Here is a 15,108-nt window from a genome sequence, read left to right on the forward strand (position 1 = left end):
CAGCTCTGACGTAATATATAGGTCATTTATGTCGCTCAACAAAATGGCAGCCTCCATAGGAATTTACTTTGGCGGAACAACTTCTTGTGTCGCCATTCACAAGGTATGACTTTTAATAAAATGACTTATTTAAAATAAAATCGAGTATTTGCATGGAAGTATTGGCTATTTGATGTGATACTGTTGTAGTGATGATTTAGAAAAGGTAGTCGGTTCAGTTTGTCTAGATGCACGTGTGTAGATCTATATCTCAGTCCCGTACGTCTAAAACTGTGTAGGCCTAGAATAGATCTAGATCTATTGTACTAGCCATCTACATGTACATGTAGATCACACATAGACTCTAGCTGCATTACTATCCTGGCTATGTATAAAAAGCTGTGCTATTGATTCTCATCATTACAAACACTACTGTACAAAACTCGGCGGCTGTTTAGAAGTCTATCCAAAATTTGACCCATCATATTAACTAGATCTAGAGTAAAGGAGGGGATAGAGTCTAATCGACCAGCTTCAGTTTTTGGCCGATTGATTGGATGCATGGTAAAATCCCTTTAAAATACATTACATAATAGCATATCACATATCCCACACATACCATACCATGCCAGAGTCACTGAAGAACCACATTTGCAATGGAAAATATATCCTAAAATATCACATTTTAGCGATGTATTCGACGGTCCCGCTACCCGAATCTGAAAAATCGAGTATCTTACCCGTGTCTGTAAGAAATATGGGTACCATAAAATGAGCTTTATTCCAAGTATTTTTCAGATTAAGAGCCCGATTTCGAGCTGGTCGCAAGCTCTAAAGTATCTCACGGCATGTATTAAATCAATGCAGCCGGACACCGCAACTCACACACGATATCTCTGTCTAATTCAGATTCCAATGTCCGATCACTGCAGTACTAGTGGGATACCTGCTCCGCCCGCTAGTACTATAGATCAGCGCGGAAACGCATGGCGCGCGTGCGCGCTTCCTGAAAAGGGGGTTTTCGGCCACTTAAGACAAAATCCTATTTTTTGGACTCTTTACTTCCTATTTATTATCATTCTTGTTCAAATCAAGAAGCAAATATTATTATTATTTAAACAAAAAAAGAATCCCAGAAAAAAATCACGAATTGCCATGACAATATTCATTTAAATTTTCACTGTTTTGGAGCCAGTTATCAACCTAGCGATTCAGTTTACGACTGCATGTACAAAGTCAATGGGAAGCGCGCGCGCCGTACATTTCCGCGCTGATCTATAGCACATGTGGGCGGAGCAGGTATCCCACGCCGGAGCTCCCGGGTGCTCGCCTGGTCGAAGACTAGCACTGCAGTGATCGGAAGTTGGAATCTGAATTAGACAGACATATTGTGTGTGCGTTGCGGAGTCCGGCTGCATTGATTTAATACATGCGATGAGATACTTTTGAGCTTGCAACTAACACAAAATCGGGCTCCAAATCTGAAAAATACTTGAAATAAAGCTCATTTTATGGTACCCATATTTCTAACATACACGCGTAAGAAACTCGATTTTTCAGATTTGGGTAGCGGGACCGCCGATTACATCGCTAAAATGTGATATTTTAGGATATATTTTCCATTGCAAATGTGGTTCTTCAGTGACTCTGGCATGGTATGGTATGTGTGGGATATGTGATATGCTATTATGCGATGTATTTTAAAGGGATTTTACCATGCATCCAACGGATCGGCCAAAAACTGGAGCTGGTCGTTTACCCCCTCCTTTACTCTAGGCAAATTCATGCAAAAAATTCAATTGACTTGAAAACACATCAGGCAATTAGTCTGAACCGAGTCAGGAGCAAATTTGAAGAAATTATATTTTTAATTGTTGTAAACCAAAGATATAAGAAAAAAACTGACCAAGTATCTGTCCTAAAAATCGTAAATGTAAAAATGTTCTTAGACATTCGACAGCTGAAAATGATGTGCACGGTTGCGTTCCGTGCGTTCTCGAATACCACGAATGGTCCGTGGTGGGAAGCTAGTGGGCTGAGGGTGTTGACGAGACCACAGGTCATTCAGAGATTCGAAGCGTACTATTTACAGGGACTCAAAAGGTCCACAGGGGAAGGTAACGGGCTAGCTTTTTGCCAAAACGACGCTAGATTGGCGGCTGGCAAAATGAAAGTAACTACGATCAAGAACATCGTCAGTGTTCTTGACTTTTCAGTGAGCTAATTCTGAAACATTGACCAATTTTGCATGATCCCGCAATGCACGTAGACTGCATAGGGATGCGTGTAATCTCTATGGGAAGGATTTTAGTACACAAAATCAAGTGCGCGATCAGACACCCTACCCATAGAGTCCTACTCCCAGGCCAAATTTTTATATAGGTAAAATCACTAAAAAGTAAAATGGGTGAGAAATGATATCAATATCATTTTGTAGGGTTAATAATGCCAAAAGTATATTTTATTTTAATCGTTTTACTTCAAGGGGGTGAGGTGCCGTATTTTCATGACTTGCTTGAAGGCCTCGTGTGCTAGCGCTGGGCACCTCGCTTTCTAAAACATTTTTTTGTTTGTACTCTCACTGCCAACCCAGATTTTCAGCATGTTTCTGTTAAAACCAAAAGGTTTTAAACAATCAGAATAGAAACACCAAAGTTTTTTATTATCACAACCTTGGTGCTTAGTAGGGAAATCCAACCCAAATAGACAACTACTCTAAAAGAAAGCAGAAAAATTAGGAAAGCAAACTGATGAAAGTTTCAATTAAATCTGACTAAATATAAGAAAGTTATGAATTTTTGAAAGTTGTAATCATTATACTGTATGTATGGGCACTTCAAATTGGCTGAAGCAGTAATGTCAATGTGATGTAGTGCCAGACTACTTTCTCATCTGTTCCAACATCATTTCATTGCTCAGGAGGGTCCATTCTTTTTAGAGGACCTATAATATATTAATAATTTGCTATCTATAATATATTTTGAGTAGTGCCCCAAGTAAGAAGGAACTTACGAGAAAAACAGAAATTAATGATATTCTTGTACCATTACACAGAAAATGGGAGAGTTATATCCACATCCTACGTCACAATCCTCTGACCCAACTACTAATTTGAGATTTGTGATCTCATATTTTAAACATTCTCAACTTACTTCCTTACGATTGGTCCAATTCATTTCAAACTTATGCTATTCTGCTTCTGTTATTTTTCTGCTTTCATACAAATCAACTTATAGTATTAGTATAAATTCAATGTAAAGTTAAATCTATAATTATGATTTGTTTGTTTGGTTTGCAGGATGGAAAGACAGAAGTAGTTGCCAATGATGCTGGAGACAGAACAACACCTACTGCTGTTGCATTTACCGATAATGAAAAGGTAAATTACAGGTGACTTTGCACTACCAGAAGCTGCACAAGTGTAATTTTTCTTAAGTGGAATCAATCTATTGGACCAAGCTATGCAAAAAGTGTGTTATTTACACTTTCTAATTCAAATTTTGAATAAAAGTCAAACAATGTAAGGGTTAAAGGTAAAGACCAGTATTGGAAACGCCCCAATTTCAAAAAATGAAATGGAAGCTCTTATTACCAATCATGTGAAAGAATATGTTTTGAATATTACATGACGATAACAATTTTGACGGGAAACTGCCTACTAATTGATATATTTGGTAAATTAGTATATCTCTTGCCTGTTGAGAGATACAAATGCATGTGTCGCGCATGTATGTGTAGTCCCATATACATCTTTCTGTGTACAGTGCTTTTAACTTTATGAAGACTTGGCCAAATTTCTTATAATTTTGATGATTCCAGAACCTTGCAGTACATCTATGCTAGATGATCAACCTTTTCTGATCGATTTCACAATGTTTCTTTCACTATGCAATTGCATGACCATAACTGGTCTTTAGCTTTAAGCAACTGTTTAAAATTTTATCAAGATCATTATCAGGGCTTTGTTCAATGCAGTCAGTAAAATATTCTTTAAGGATAAACCAACTACTAATTTGGACGATATCATACATTTTCTTTAGTATAGAAATGAAACTATGCTGCAGTTTGTGGAATGACCATTGTATTGTGACCCTTTTTTAAACTCACATTTCAATATTTGCGACCCTATATTAGCTTTGGTGACATTCGGTCCAGATTTGTAATACCTTCGGTATGTCAAAAATATAAGATTAGGGTTGCAATTGGTTTTAGGGCTAGCATTAGGGTTAGGTTTTGGGTGTAGTCCAAGTTTGAAGATCTGAACTTGGTTAGTATAAGAAATTAACTGTGGAGCAATTGTCAGATTTATGTGTCATGGAATTTTTGATGTGATATGTTTTTATTTGTCTTTGTCAGATTGTTGGCTTGTCTGCCAAGCAAGGGAGAATGCGCAACCCAGTCAACACAGTCATGCAAGTCAAGCATATCGTCGGCAGGAAGTTTGAGGATCAGGTTATTCAGGACTTGAAGAGACAGTCTCCATTCAAGGTTGTAGAGAGCAAGGGACTAGCTGGATTTGAAATTGAAGCCAACAATAAGAAGAACATTGTGTCTTCCTTGGAAGTGGCTGGGCTCGTCTTCAGGAAGCTAAAAGGTTTGAAGCTCTCTTTCTTCTGTGTTCTCTATCAAGTTCTCTAAAGGCAGGAATAGATAATAAATTATTTCTGAGGAATTGCTACATGCATTCTTTAAAAAACCCATTTACAATGAACAACAGAGATGATTGTGTAATTAACATTTTCATGTGACTACATTTTCAAACTTGATCTCTGTGCTGAAGTTGATAATAAAGCTTAGTTCCTGTTTTGTTGCAAATTATTAAAATGCAGTGATTCTGAATGTAGAGCATTCGTATTCAGCAGATTATAATTCACATGTCAATGAACTTTAGTAAGTTGCACTCACTGCATTGTACATATACTTGACAATGCATATGAAGTATCACAGATTAGATTTGCAAGTGAGTGTGTGGACTGTGGAGGAGTGTTGATTTTTCTCTTGTTTTTGTTTTCTTATTTGACAGAAATTGCAGAGCACCAGGGTGGAAAAGACATGAAGAACACAGTACTGACGTGTCCTGTTGACTTCTCTGATGGCCAGAGGGCAGCAGTCAGGTAAAGTGCTTCTTGTTTAAAAATAAACTCCAGTTCTGGTTAAAAAAAAAGAAAATTAATTCTCACAGAATCAAACGAAACTTACACTGAATGTTCAAGATTACAAATAAATGACATGTGCCGAAAAATTTTGGAAGAAAATGTATACTGGCTGAGTAATGAGCATAGAAAGAGAAAGACAAGGACATCAAGGTAGTACTAGCCCCGACACCATGTATGTTGTCCCATATATAGTTTTCTGTGTACAGTGCTTGTTACTTTACCAAGACTCGGCCAAATTTATTATGATTTTGATGACTCCAGAACCTTGCAGTGCACACCAATACTTACATGCTACATGATCAACTGTTTCTGATCCATTCCACACCTTTTCTTTCACAATGCAATCGCATTACCAGAACTGGAGTTTATCTTTAATATTCTGAAAATACTTGTGGGTTGAGCAAAGTCCAAGAGATAGAGGTTCATCTTTCATCACAGCACTGATGTACATATACATATTTCACTCTGTACCCAAGAAGGCAGCAAGGAATTTGGAGTTGAATCTCTAAGGACATTTATGTCTCAAGTTGATCCCAAATGCTGGTTTTTAGCTTGGTCCAAGTCTTGTACCTGTAGATCGCTAATGAGCGAAACCCCAGTTGCATGAAGAGCTACATCCAAAGTGCATAGGGCATAGTTATTGAAAATATATAATTTCAGTACATTGTGACAGAGTCATATTATAGTACGATCTGGAGCAGGTAGTCACCGTACTGCCACATTTTGGTGAGACATTACCACTAGATATGTTGGATTACAAATTAAATGCACACTAATTCATACCGGCAATTAATTGCATGTCTGTACATGAACTTTTGTGCTACTAGGTTTTGTTACATACTAATAAGAAAAGAATATTCTTTCTTTCCAGTTTTGAGTTTACCCTTCTTGCACTAAAATGAAAGCTATTATTAGGTTTGAATTGTAGCAGAAGGTAAGAAGGCCAAGGTGTTTCAGTGGAGTTGCTTTAGATACCTAAAGTGCTCATCTTGTTTGTATTACATTTCTTTCATTGATTACAGGAAAGCAGCTGAAGCTGCAGGTTTCAAAATACTCCGCCTCATCAGCGATCCATCAGCAGCTGTATTAGCTTATGAAATTGGAGTGACAAAACCACATGATCCATGGTGAGAGCACAGATACATTTTTTCCTCCTGTTTGTTGATGTTTATATTACGTTAAATGCTAATATCCCAGCCACACAGCAAAATTGACCAACGATTGACAAAATCATGAACCATAATAGGACATTGGATTTTTTTGTTGATGGTTTGTTCTCGATGTGGTATCAGCATTGTAAATGTGATTGGGGTACTAACAATAAATGAATTGCTCAGCCAGAGCTGCGGTGCTAGTTTTAAACACAGAGACTGGGTCAAAGGTTACTATATGAAAGTCTCTACTATTATATTTCAAATGTATTAAAAGGGACCAATAACATATGAACAAAGAATACATTTATACTGTTTAAGTCATTCCCCTTCCTCTCAGTCCTATAAGACATTCACATTACCATAAGTATGAAAATAAGAATAGGTTTAGTGCTTGAAGGGTTTTAAAAAAGCAAACCTTTTGTGCTTCTCTTTTAAATGAGTAAATGATTACCACCAGTCAATCCTTTTCCTTTGCAGCAATGTATTAGTATACAGGTTAGGTGGGTCATCAGTCAGTGTGTCAGTGATCAACGTCACAAATGGGCTGCAGAGGATCATAGCTTCTAAGACAAGTAGAGAATGTGCCGGTGATGACTTCACAAAGGCTTTAGCTGACTCCTGTGCTATTGAATTCAAAAGGTATTGTGGTTTTGTATATTTGAAAATGACCTTGAATCTGTAAAGACAGATAATTACTACCCTTTCTTTCTTTGTTTAGTGCCTGTGCTTAATTTTTTAAAAGAAATTTATGCACATAGAATAAAAATGAGGTGGTCTCTATTGTATTAAGTATTACTATTTATGACCTTGGATATGCTTGCCATGAATATGTCAAAATTTCCTGTTTTTCACATTAAATGTTCACCCCCTTGTTCTATCACCCAGCCATTCATGTTTTGTAAAATCAGAATCACTTGGTTTGACAACATGAAACCTATGAAAAGGTGAGAGCAAACTCCCATGATGGAAGACAATGGATGTGCATATAGCCTCCAAACCCAGACCTTGGATGGCACCAGAAACTTTGTGGCAAAAAACTTTCAAGGATTGCAAAAATTTATCGTTGTATCAATTGTGTCTCGATTTTTTTGTGACTCCCAAAAGTTCTGGTATTACAGTAATCTATGGAATATTTCCATTTGATTTGGGTTAGAATAAAGCTTGTTTGTAATCGCTAATATTTGCCTGTCCTTCTTTTATATAGACAATCACGCATGGACATCACTGATAACAAGAGGGCAAAGGGAAAACTCTACAATGCCTGTGAGAGCGGTAAACATGTACTCTCCACCATCAATTCTGCAACTATATCGGTAGATTCACTCTATGAAGGAATGGACTTCCATAGTAATGTAACCAGGTGAGAACCTTTCTCACTCATAGATTAATGGAAAATTTAGTCATGTTTAGAATTAGACTTGCATGAATTTTTGAGGTTTGTTATGTAGTTGATTTAATATATCATTTGATCAACTACTGATACAAAACCAGTTTAGTAATGTATGAATCAAATTTATGGATGTTTCTCCCAGAACTTCTAGTAATGAAATATGTAATTGACATGACATGTACTTTGTCTATGGATGGAATCTACATGGCAAGCAGTATGTTTTAATGTATATGCACGGCCCTACGGAAGAACAGTCCGCGGGCTGAGGTAGGCCTCCGTGTTTAAATAAATAAATGAAATGAAATGAAAAATTATCTGGTGCTATGCTGAGTAAGCAGTAGAGCTCCTTAGTTCGGACATAGACCACTTTACTCTTTTTTTCAGATTCAAGCAGCATAATTCTTAGGAAACAGAAGTTGCATATGCTAGATGGAGTTTATTTTTCAGTAGACTCAAGAGATGACATCATTCATACTAAATGAAATCAATTTATCACAAGGGTTTCTAGGAAGATAATTTAGATACGTCTATAAATTTTAGTACATTAGTTACATAGTCTGTTTAATATCTTTCTCATAAAAAAAAATCTTTGAATAACAGTTGTTTTCATGTATCCCTCCTCTTTCAAGGGCCAAGTTTGAATCTGTCATAAATACACCACTTCAGAGATGTTTGCAGGTGATAGGAACAACACTCGAAGAGAATGGTATGACTGCAGCTGATATACAAAAGGTACTTACTCATTTACATAAATAATGATCTTAATATATCAATTATGGGGAATATTTTGAAATTCAATGTGTATTTTTATTAGCAACACTTTTTGTACCTCTGTTGTTCGTAGGTTGGACAAACTGATAAGCTTTTGAGGCTGTAAATAGAAACCTTGTACCAGGAAGTATGCACAAAAGTAGTAACAGTTTCATAATCTAAGTATCCAATGGATTAATGTCCAGACCCAAACTTAATAATAATAATGATAAAAACGTTACCTATAAAGCGCTTACCACCGAAGTATCTAACTTAACTTTAACTTATATGTTTAGCCTGAATTATGAATATTTTAGACATTATTTTAAACATTAGACAAGACTAAATTTAATGAATTGAATTAAATAATATGAAATTTATTGAATTGAATATATTACACAAAATAAGTAATGAATTAGATTATGACTAATATAACCAACGTTTTCTAAAATTTCAGGTGATAGTTATAGGAGGATCAACTCGCATTCCAAAGCTTCAGAATGTTTTGAAGGGAAGATTCCCAGAATCAGAGCTTCTCTCCTCCATCTCACCAGATGAGGTGGTAGCCATTGGTGCTGCAGTGCAGGTATGGCAAATGGCACACAAAGCAATGAACATTTTTACTTTCTTCATGATTTCTTGCTTCATGATTTTATGTAGAAAGTCTCAATTAAAAAAAAAATTCTCACAACAAGACGGGTTCATTTTGCCGGTGCCCAAAGTCGATTTACATTATTGCGTGTTCCTTGTTATAAAACAATTGGTATGTTTCTTCAGAAACATGTGAAAAAAAGAATATTTGGAGTAGTTTTGTGTAAAATCTTAAAATGAATAACATGACAATACAGTTGTATAGCAACAGTTGTCAACTTTAGATTTACTTATTTGATGTTTATGACTTATTTGTGTATACTATTTGTTTACGGTTTACACATTTGACGCCTTTAAAGTTAAAGAAAATGTCTGCTACAATGCTTTTAAATATCTAGTGTGTTGTATAAACCTATTCAATGATAAGGCTAGATTGAGGATAGATCTGTATATTTCATCTCTATGTGCATTGTTTCCAATTTACAAATTTGATGCCTGAATAGTCCAACTAAGGAATTGTTTGCCATTGCTTAATGTACAATGTATAATTGAAAACCTATCTAATGTCTGAATTCCTTATTTAAGACGTAGTGTATTTCACAATCTGATGTAATTAACGTTGTTGAATTATATTTAATTATGTCATATTATTTTCGTTCAATGTACTTACCTTGTTAGGCGCCTTGAGCATCTCTTGGGGTGGATATGTGCGCATTATAAATGTTGTTATTATTATTATTAATATCTTATCAATTTAAATTGATAATGTGGCTTTACTGCATTCTGATCCACATGTTTTATTTTCCTTTGTTCAGGCTGCTTTGCTATCATCTAGAGAGGACAATATAGCTTGTAGTCCATCTGATTTGCAGACACCCTGCACGGCAAAGTCCATATTCATTAAGGTAGGTACCACAAGTGTACTGGACAAATACAACTATCTTTTCATCAGATATCAAACTACAATACAGCTTCTTTTCCGATTGTGTGAAAATTTAAGATTCTGTAGTCATTAATACTAAATAACAGAAGTAATTGTAAAGTTGGTATAAAGTTATTCGTCTTCATATTTCCTGTGGACCATCTAAATACTTAATTATGATTATTTTTGTATTATATTTGAGTGTCGTGGGAGGGAGGGGGGGGGGGGATGGCTTTTTTGTATACCGGTATATATATATATTATTTTATAGATAACATGTACTGTTGGGTTAGGCACGCTTTTCCTAGCTTGTTTTAGTGTGGCATTGAGTGGAGAAGAGATCAGAGCTCATATTTGTAAAACCTTCATATCATTTGCCTACTATCTAGTATCTACGCACTAGGATACACCAACAACAATTCTCTGAGTGAATAATAATTTGTTGTGAAACGAAGTATGATTAATGAATATGAGCCTAGGTCATTTGACTCCTTAGCCCATTATAAAATATTATAAAATTATGCACCAATGATCATATGCACTTGTTATTGATCCTTGTTAGGTTGTGAACGAGGACGGCACATCACTTCTCCATCCCATCGTACCCAAGCATAGCTACATCCCTCTCAGACAGCAGCATTATTTCACAGTCCCCAAGGACCAAGACTCCTTGTCTCTCCAGCTTGTTGAAGGAGAGCCTGCCAGCTCGCCAGATGAGACAACCAAATTAGGCAAAGTGAGTCTTACAGTAATACTGTAGGCCTAGCCTAGCCAACCCTCATAGCATAAAATGGTTTATCTTTGGTCCAAATTAAAAAAGAATAAAATGATATTTGTTTGCAGCATCCCAGGGGGTGATTTGAGAGGGCCAAAGCAATTTCCAGGTTCAGAGTATGCATGGCATATTTTTTCCCCAATTGGTAAAATGACCTGATAATTACCAGATTAAATCGGTTTTATGATTTTTTCCTGATTTTTTTTTCAGATTTTTTTTCTTCCGGTTTTACCCTGATATTTCCTGATATTTCCCCAATTTTTTTACTTAATAGGGGGGAATGTTGTTAGATCCCATGTAAAAAAACACCTATTTTTTTTCCTGTATCATTGACATCTGTATTAGCAATATGTTATTTCCCATGCTTGCACCCTTTGCATATATTTTTTTCCTGAAGTTTGCCATGCTTTGTGATAGCACCAAGGGTGTATTGCATTGGTGTTATCCCTGGGTATAGTCTTTGTTATTAGAGTGATAGCCTGGCTTTACTTTGTGTAAGATTTTACAGCTAGTGTTCACCTTGGGGGTTTCTTAAAAGTTGAAAATGTAGATGGATCCCCTCTCCAAAAATGTACCATTTGGTCATTTGTCTGAGAAGAGTATGTGAAAGAGCTTTTTTTCTTTCTTCTCTTCAGATAATCCTCAGAGATCTTGCGTCTGAAGAACCACAAGAAGGCAAGGTCACTCTAGATGTTCATTTAAAAAGGTGAGATAAATTTTATCTTGATTAGACTCTGTGTTTTATACTCAGTTTAAAAAGATAAACTTCAGGTGTTTTTAAGGTGCAGTTTGTCACATGTAACTCAAATTGGACTGTTGGAATTACTAGTTAGTGCATGTACAAATCTTGAAGGAAGTGAAAACAGGTTTAACATCATCACATTCAGAATTGCTTGGAGTATGGCCTACCAGAGATCGATTTGGTTTTGGTTAAGAATTGATGATGACGTATGTAACGTCTGTTATTGAGTGCCTACACTATTGATGTCAAGTTTCCAAGCCCAAGATATAATGATCTTAATCCTTCCTGTGCAACAAGCAGGAAATCCTAATAACATAAATGTTATTGGAACGTCTTTCCTGTGGCATTTTTTGAAACTTCAACATGTACATGAAGCTATGGAATACTTTTGATACAGAATTATGGACCAAGGAATTAAAACTAAAATATTTATATTTCTATGATGACGAATGTGACAATGAAAATTCAGCATATTTTCTCTCTTGTTTTTGTTTTAAAGCCCAAATAGTATCTTGAAATTGATAGCAATTTCTTTAGAAGTGTTATTATATGAACTCTCAAAACGATCAAACTGTTTCAAATGAAAGTATCTCTGGAAAAATTAAATATCTCCTAATACAGCCAATATTCTCTTTTTAGAAATCATATACAGTGGTTCATATACTTGACTTACAATCCAAGGGTTGAGGGTGTAAATCGCAGACTGGCACAATCGTCCAGTCCACTCTCCACCCGGGTGTAAATGGGCTCCTGGGGTACAAATAATTGCAGGATCCTCAGGAAGAAGAGTATTGATGTTAATGAGGCTTCTCTGGGTAAATATCATTAGTAGTATTTATCATTTTTGTTTTCATATTATGACAGGGATGGGACTGTAGAGATCACATGTAGTGAGAGTGTATCAGGGAGTATGGATAGCCTTGTCATATCACCTTCTGCCAAGAACTCAGAAGACAAAACAACCAAGGAATAGACTGTGATGGACTACACTATGATGATTTGTTCAAGTTGTATTAGAAATTTGATATGGAGAGTACTGCGCACGGATTGTTGCCCTTTGAAGTTCCAGTTGAAACGCCTGAAGATCCATGAACACCTATGAACATTTCGTGTGCCAGAAGTTCCACATTGGTCACAGCTTTAAGATTGTGTGAGCACAGACTTCTGCAAAGGGTTCAGCATGGGTGAGAGTTTCAAGATCTTGTGAACAGTAGAGTCTTACAGGGGTTTAACATTGGTCATAGCTTTGAGAATGTATGAAGATTGGTGCCTGCAAAGGGTTCACCATGAGTTGAGAGCTTTATGATCCTGTAAACATATGTGTCTTCCAGGAGTTCTGCTCTAGTCACCCTGTATGGGTGGGTAGGTGCTAACGTTCTTGAGCTGATTTATGCTTCTTTCTTGGAAGAATATTTCATTACATATGGTGATATGTGTTTATGATGTCCCATCTAGAATGCCACCCCAGCAATCCCCAAAGGGAGTCATGACCATAGGTTCTGTGATCCTGTGAACATGAGGGTCTGCCAGAAGTTCTGCCATGGTTCCCATGCAAGGATTGCCAATATCCTAGAGATGACTGTGGGTATGCTTAAATAAGGTGCTTTTATTTACCCTTGTAGAGTGGCACATTAACAGGTATTTTCCACTTAATGGATGTCATGACCAGTTGAGTAAATTATTCTCAGAATACTTCTACTTCTACTTCTAAGACGATACTCAGCAGGATCCATAAGTCAGGATGTATAGTGCTGAGGAATAAACTATCTAGTTCTTGGTCTAGATGCTGGGTGGAAGTGCTCCCTTGAAGCCCTCCACCAATAGTAACACCATATGATAAAAAAATCCCTGATATGTGTAGTGGGTGAAGAAGTATTGAATTAAATCTATGCAACTATGCTTTTATTATAATTTGAAACTAAAAAATCGTGTTGATAATCTGTTGGGTGGCCACAAGAAGGACGTAAGAGTTGTGAAATCTCAATGGCAGTGATGGGTTTCTTGTGGGCAGCCAATGATTTGTAAGTCTGTACGAGTTATTTAAAAAAAAAGAGTTCATGAACAGCTTAATTTTTTTTTAATAGATTAAATAGATGAACAGAAACCAAACATATAATACAATTTATAAATCATTTCCATTGTGTTTATCTTTCTCAACCTTGAGAATGTATTTTTAAGGAAAAATAGCATTGACCTATAAAAAGTGCTCTTATCGTCTAACAAGCAATTTTCACTGTGCATGCATGTAAGGACTTTTTACGCTTGGCTGCCCAGTTGAAAAGTGTATTCTGGGACACAACTACACTAATTAATATTCAATGAAAAATGATTAGATTCTTCCTGGTTCTCCAAATAAATCTCAAGTCTCCTACAAAATTATTTGTCGTGTTTGTACATTATGAAAATGAAAAGGAGACATCCAAGCTACACTGTTATTATAGTAACAAAAGAAGTGTTTTTTGTTAAAAAAAAACATGTTTAGAAGATTCATGGCTCCTTTACATAATATGTTCTCATTTACAAGAATATTTTCTAATGTTAGTACTGTTTTCTATCTGTTCAGCTTGTTCATACAATATGCATTATGCACAGATGCAACGGCATTCCACTGGTATTTTTTTGAGGACTTAATGTTGATGGAATACATACAGAGTCTTTATTTTCAGACTTTGTATTTGTCATACCCAGACATCAGAATTCAATTAGATGATAAGTTTGCTATCACAGAAATAAGTATTGTAAAAGAATTTATGTAATTTTACATACCTGTATTTGAAAATCTTTGGTTGCCTTTTTTATGAAGAGGATTGTTCTTGAGATTAAACTAGAGCAAATATGTCCGGTCGTTTATGATAAATGAAGACTACCTACAAACGCTACTTGAGTTGGTGTGCCGTCTACAGAATGAGAGACAGGTTTAGTTCATATGAACAGCATGGAACCAAATCACCGAAGAGGTTCATCTGACTTGGGATGTCACCTGAAAATAAGTTCTTTCTTCACAAAAAGTTATCAGTTTGGGTAAGTTTTCGCTTGCTGTTGCTGATGCTGTATGATGATATGGTAAAATAGGATTTTACGTTGAAGGAAGAGTATATTAGCATAAATCTCTATTCTTGGATGTATTTCGTTCAGACTTGGGCATATATTCTTCCTTGTATTCAACCATACAGCATCAGCAACAGCACCAGCTCTGTCACTGTATTGAAGAAGCCTACAACATGGCAAGCGAAAGCTTATTCTAATAGTGGAACAGGTATTTTTTCTTCTGATTGTGAAGAAAAAAAACTAATTTTCAAGCATGAACCAAGAAATGAATAAACAAGGACATAGCACATTTTGTAAAGATTCTGGCACAACAGATGTAACCAGTAGTAGTAATACTGAATACAATGAGCAAGCCCTCCTATCAATGACTACCAAAAATACAATAAGAAAGGGTCTCAGCTCTTGTCTTCAGGTTTTTATATACATTCTTCTTTAAAACAATCACTTGTATGCTATATTAGGAAATAAAACATAATGAGCTTAGAAACATAAATTTCTTTTAACTGTTGTATTTCTTTGAAGAGTGAAGATGGGCTAGTGCTGGAAGTAGTTTTAGTCTAAATAATGGAAGGATGTGAAAGAATGGTCTTTTTAAAGGGGA

General features: G+C 36.0%; 1 protein-coding gene across 1 annotated transcript; it reads left to right on the forward strand.

The window, feature by feature from the left end:
- Positions 1–6: 6 nt before the first annotated feature.
- On the forward strand, positions 7–15,000 carry LOC588149 (heat shock 70 kDa protein 14). The gene is made up of 13 exons (XM_031000233.1): positions 7–103; positions 3,278–3,358; positions 4,336–4,573; positions 5,003–5,093; positions 6,158–6,262; positions 6,767–6,928; positions 7,494–7,649; positions 8,309–8,411; positions 8,887–9,015; positions 9,836–9,925; positions 10,505–10,678; positions 11,353–11,423; positions 12,324–15,000. The coding sequence occupies exons 1-13, from the start codon at positions 29–31 to the stop codon at positions 12,430–12,432; spliced, it is 1,584 nt and encodes a 527-aa protein (XP_030856093.1). The 5' UTR covers positions 7–28; the 3' UTR covers positions 12,433–15,000.
- The last annotated feature ends 108 nt before the right edge of the window (positions 15,001–15,108 follow it).

This window comes from Strongylocentrotus purpuratus, unplaced genomic scaffold, assembly GCF_000002235.5.
Source record: "Strongylocentrotus purpuratus isolate Spur 01 unplaced genomic scaffold, Spur_5.0 spur5_scaffold_6, whole genome shotgun sequence".
Classification (NCBI taxonomy): domain Eukaryota; kingdom Metazoa; phylum Echinodermata; class Echinoidea; order Camarodonta; family Strongylocentrotidae; genus Strongylocentrotus; species Strongylocentrotus purpuratus.

Excerpts from the sequence above, each read along its gene's own strand:
- LOC588149 (XM_031000233.1), top strand. The coding sequence starts at position 29 with ATGTCGCTCAACAAAATGGCAGCCTCCATAGGAATTTACTTTGGCGGA. Across the intron at positions 9,016-9,835 it reads CCATTGGTGCTGCAGTGCAG|GCTGCTTTGCTATCATCTAG; the intron begins GTATGGCAAATG and ends TCCTTTGTTCAG. Across the intron at positions 11,424-12,323 it reads CTAGATGTTCATTTAAAAAG|GGATGGGACTGTAGAGATCA; the intron begins GTGAGATAAATT and ends ATATTATGACAG.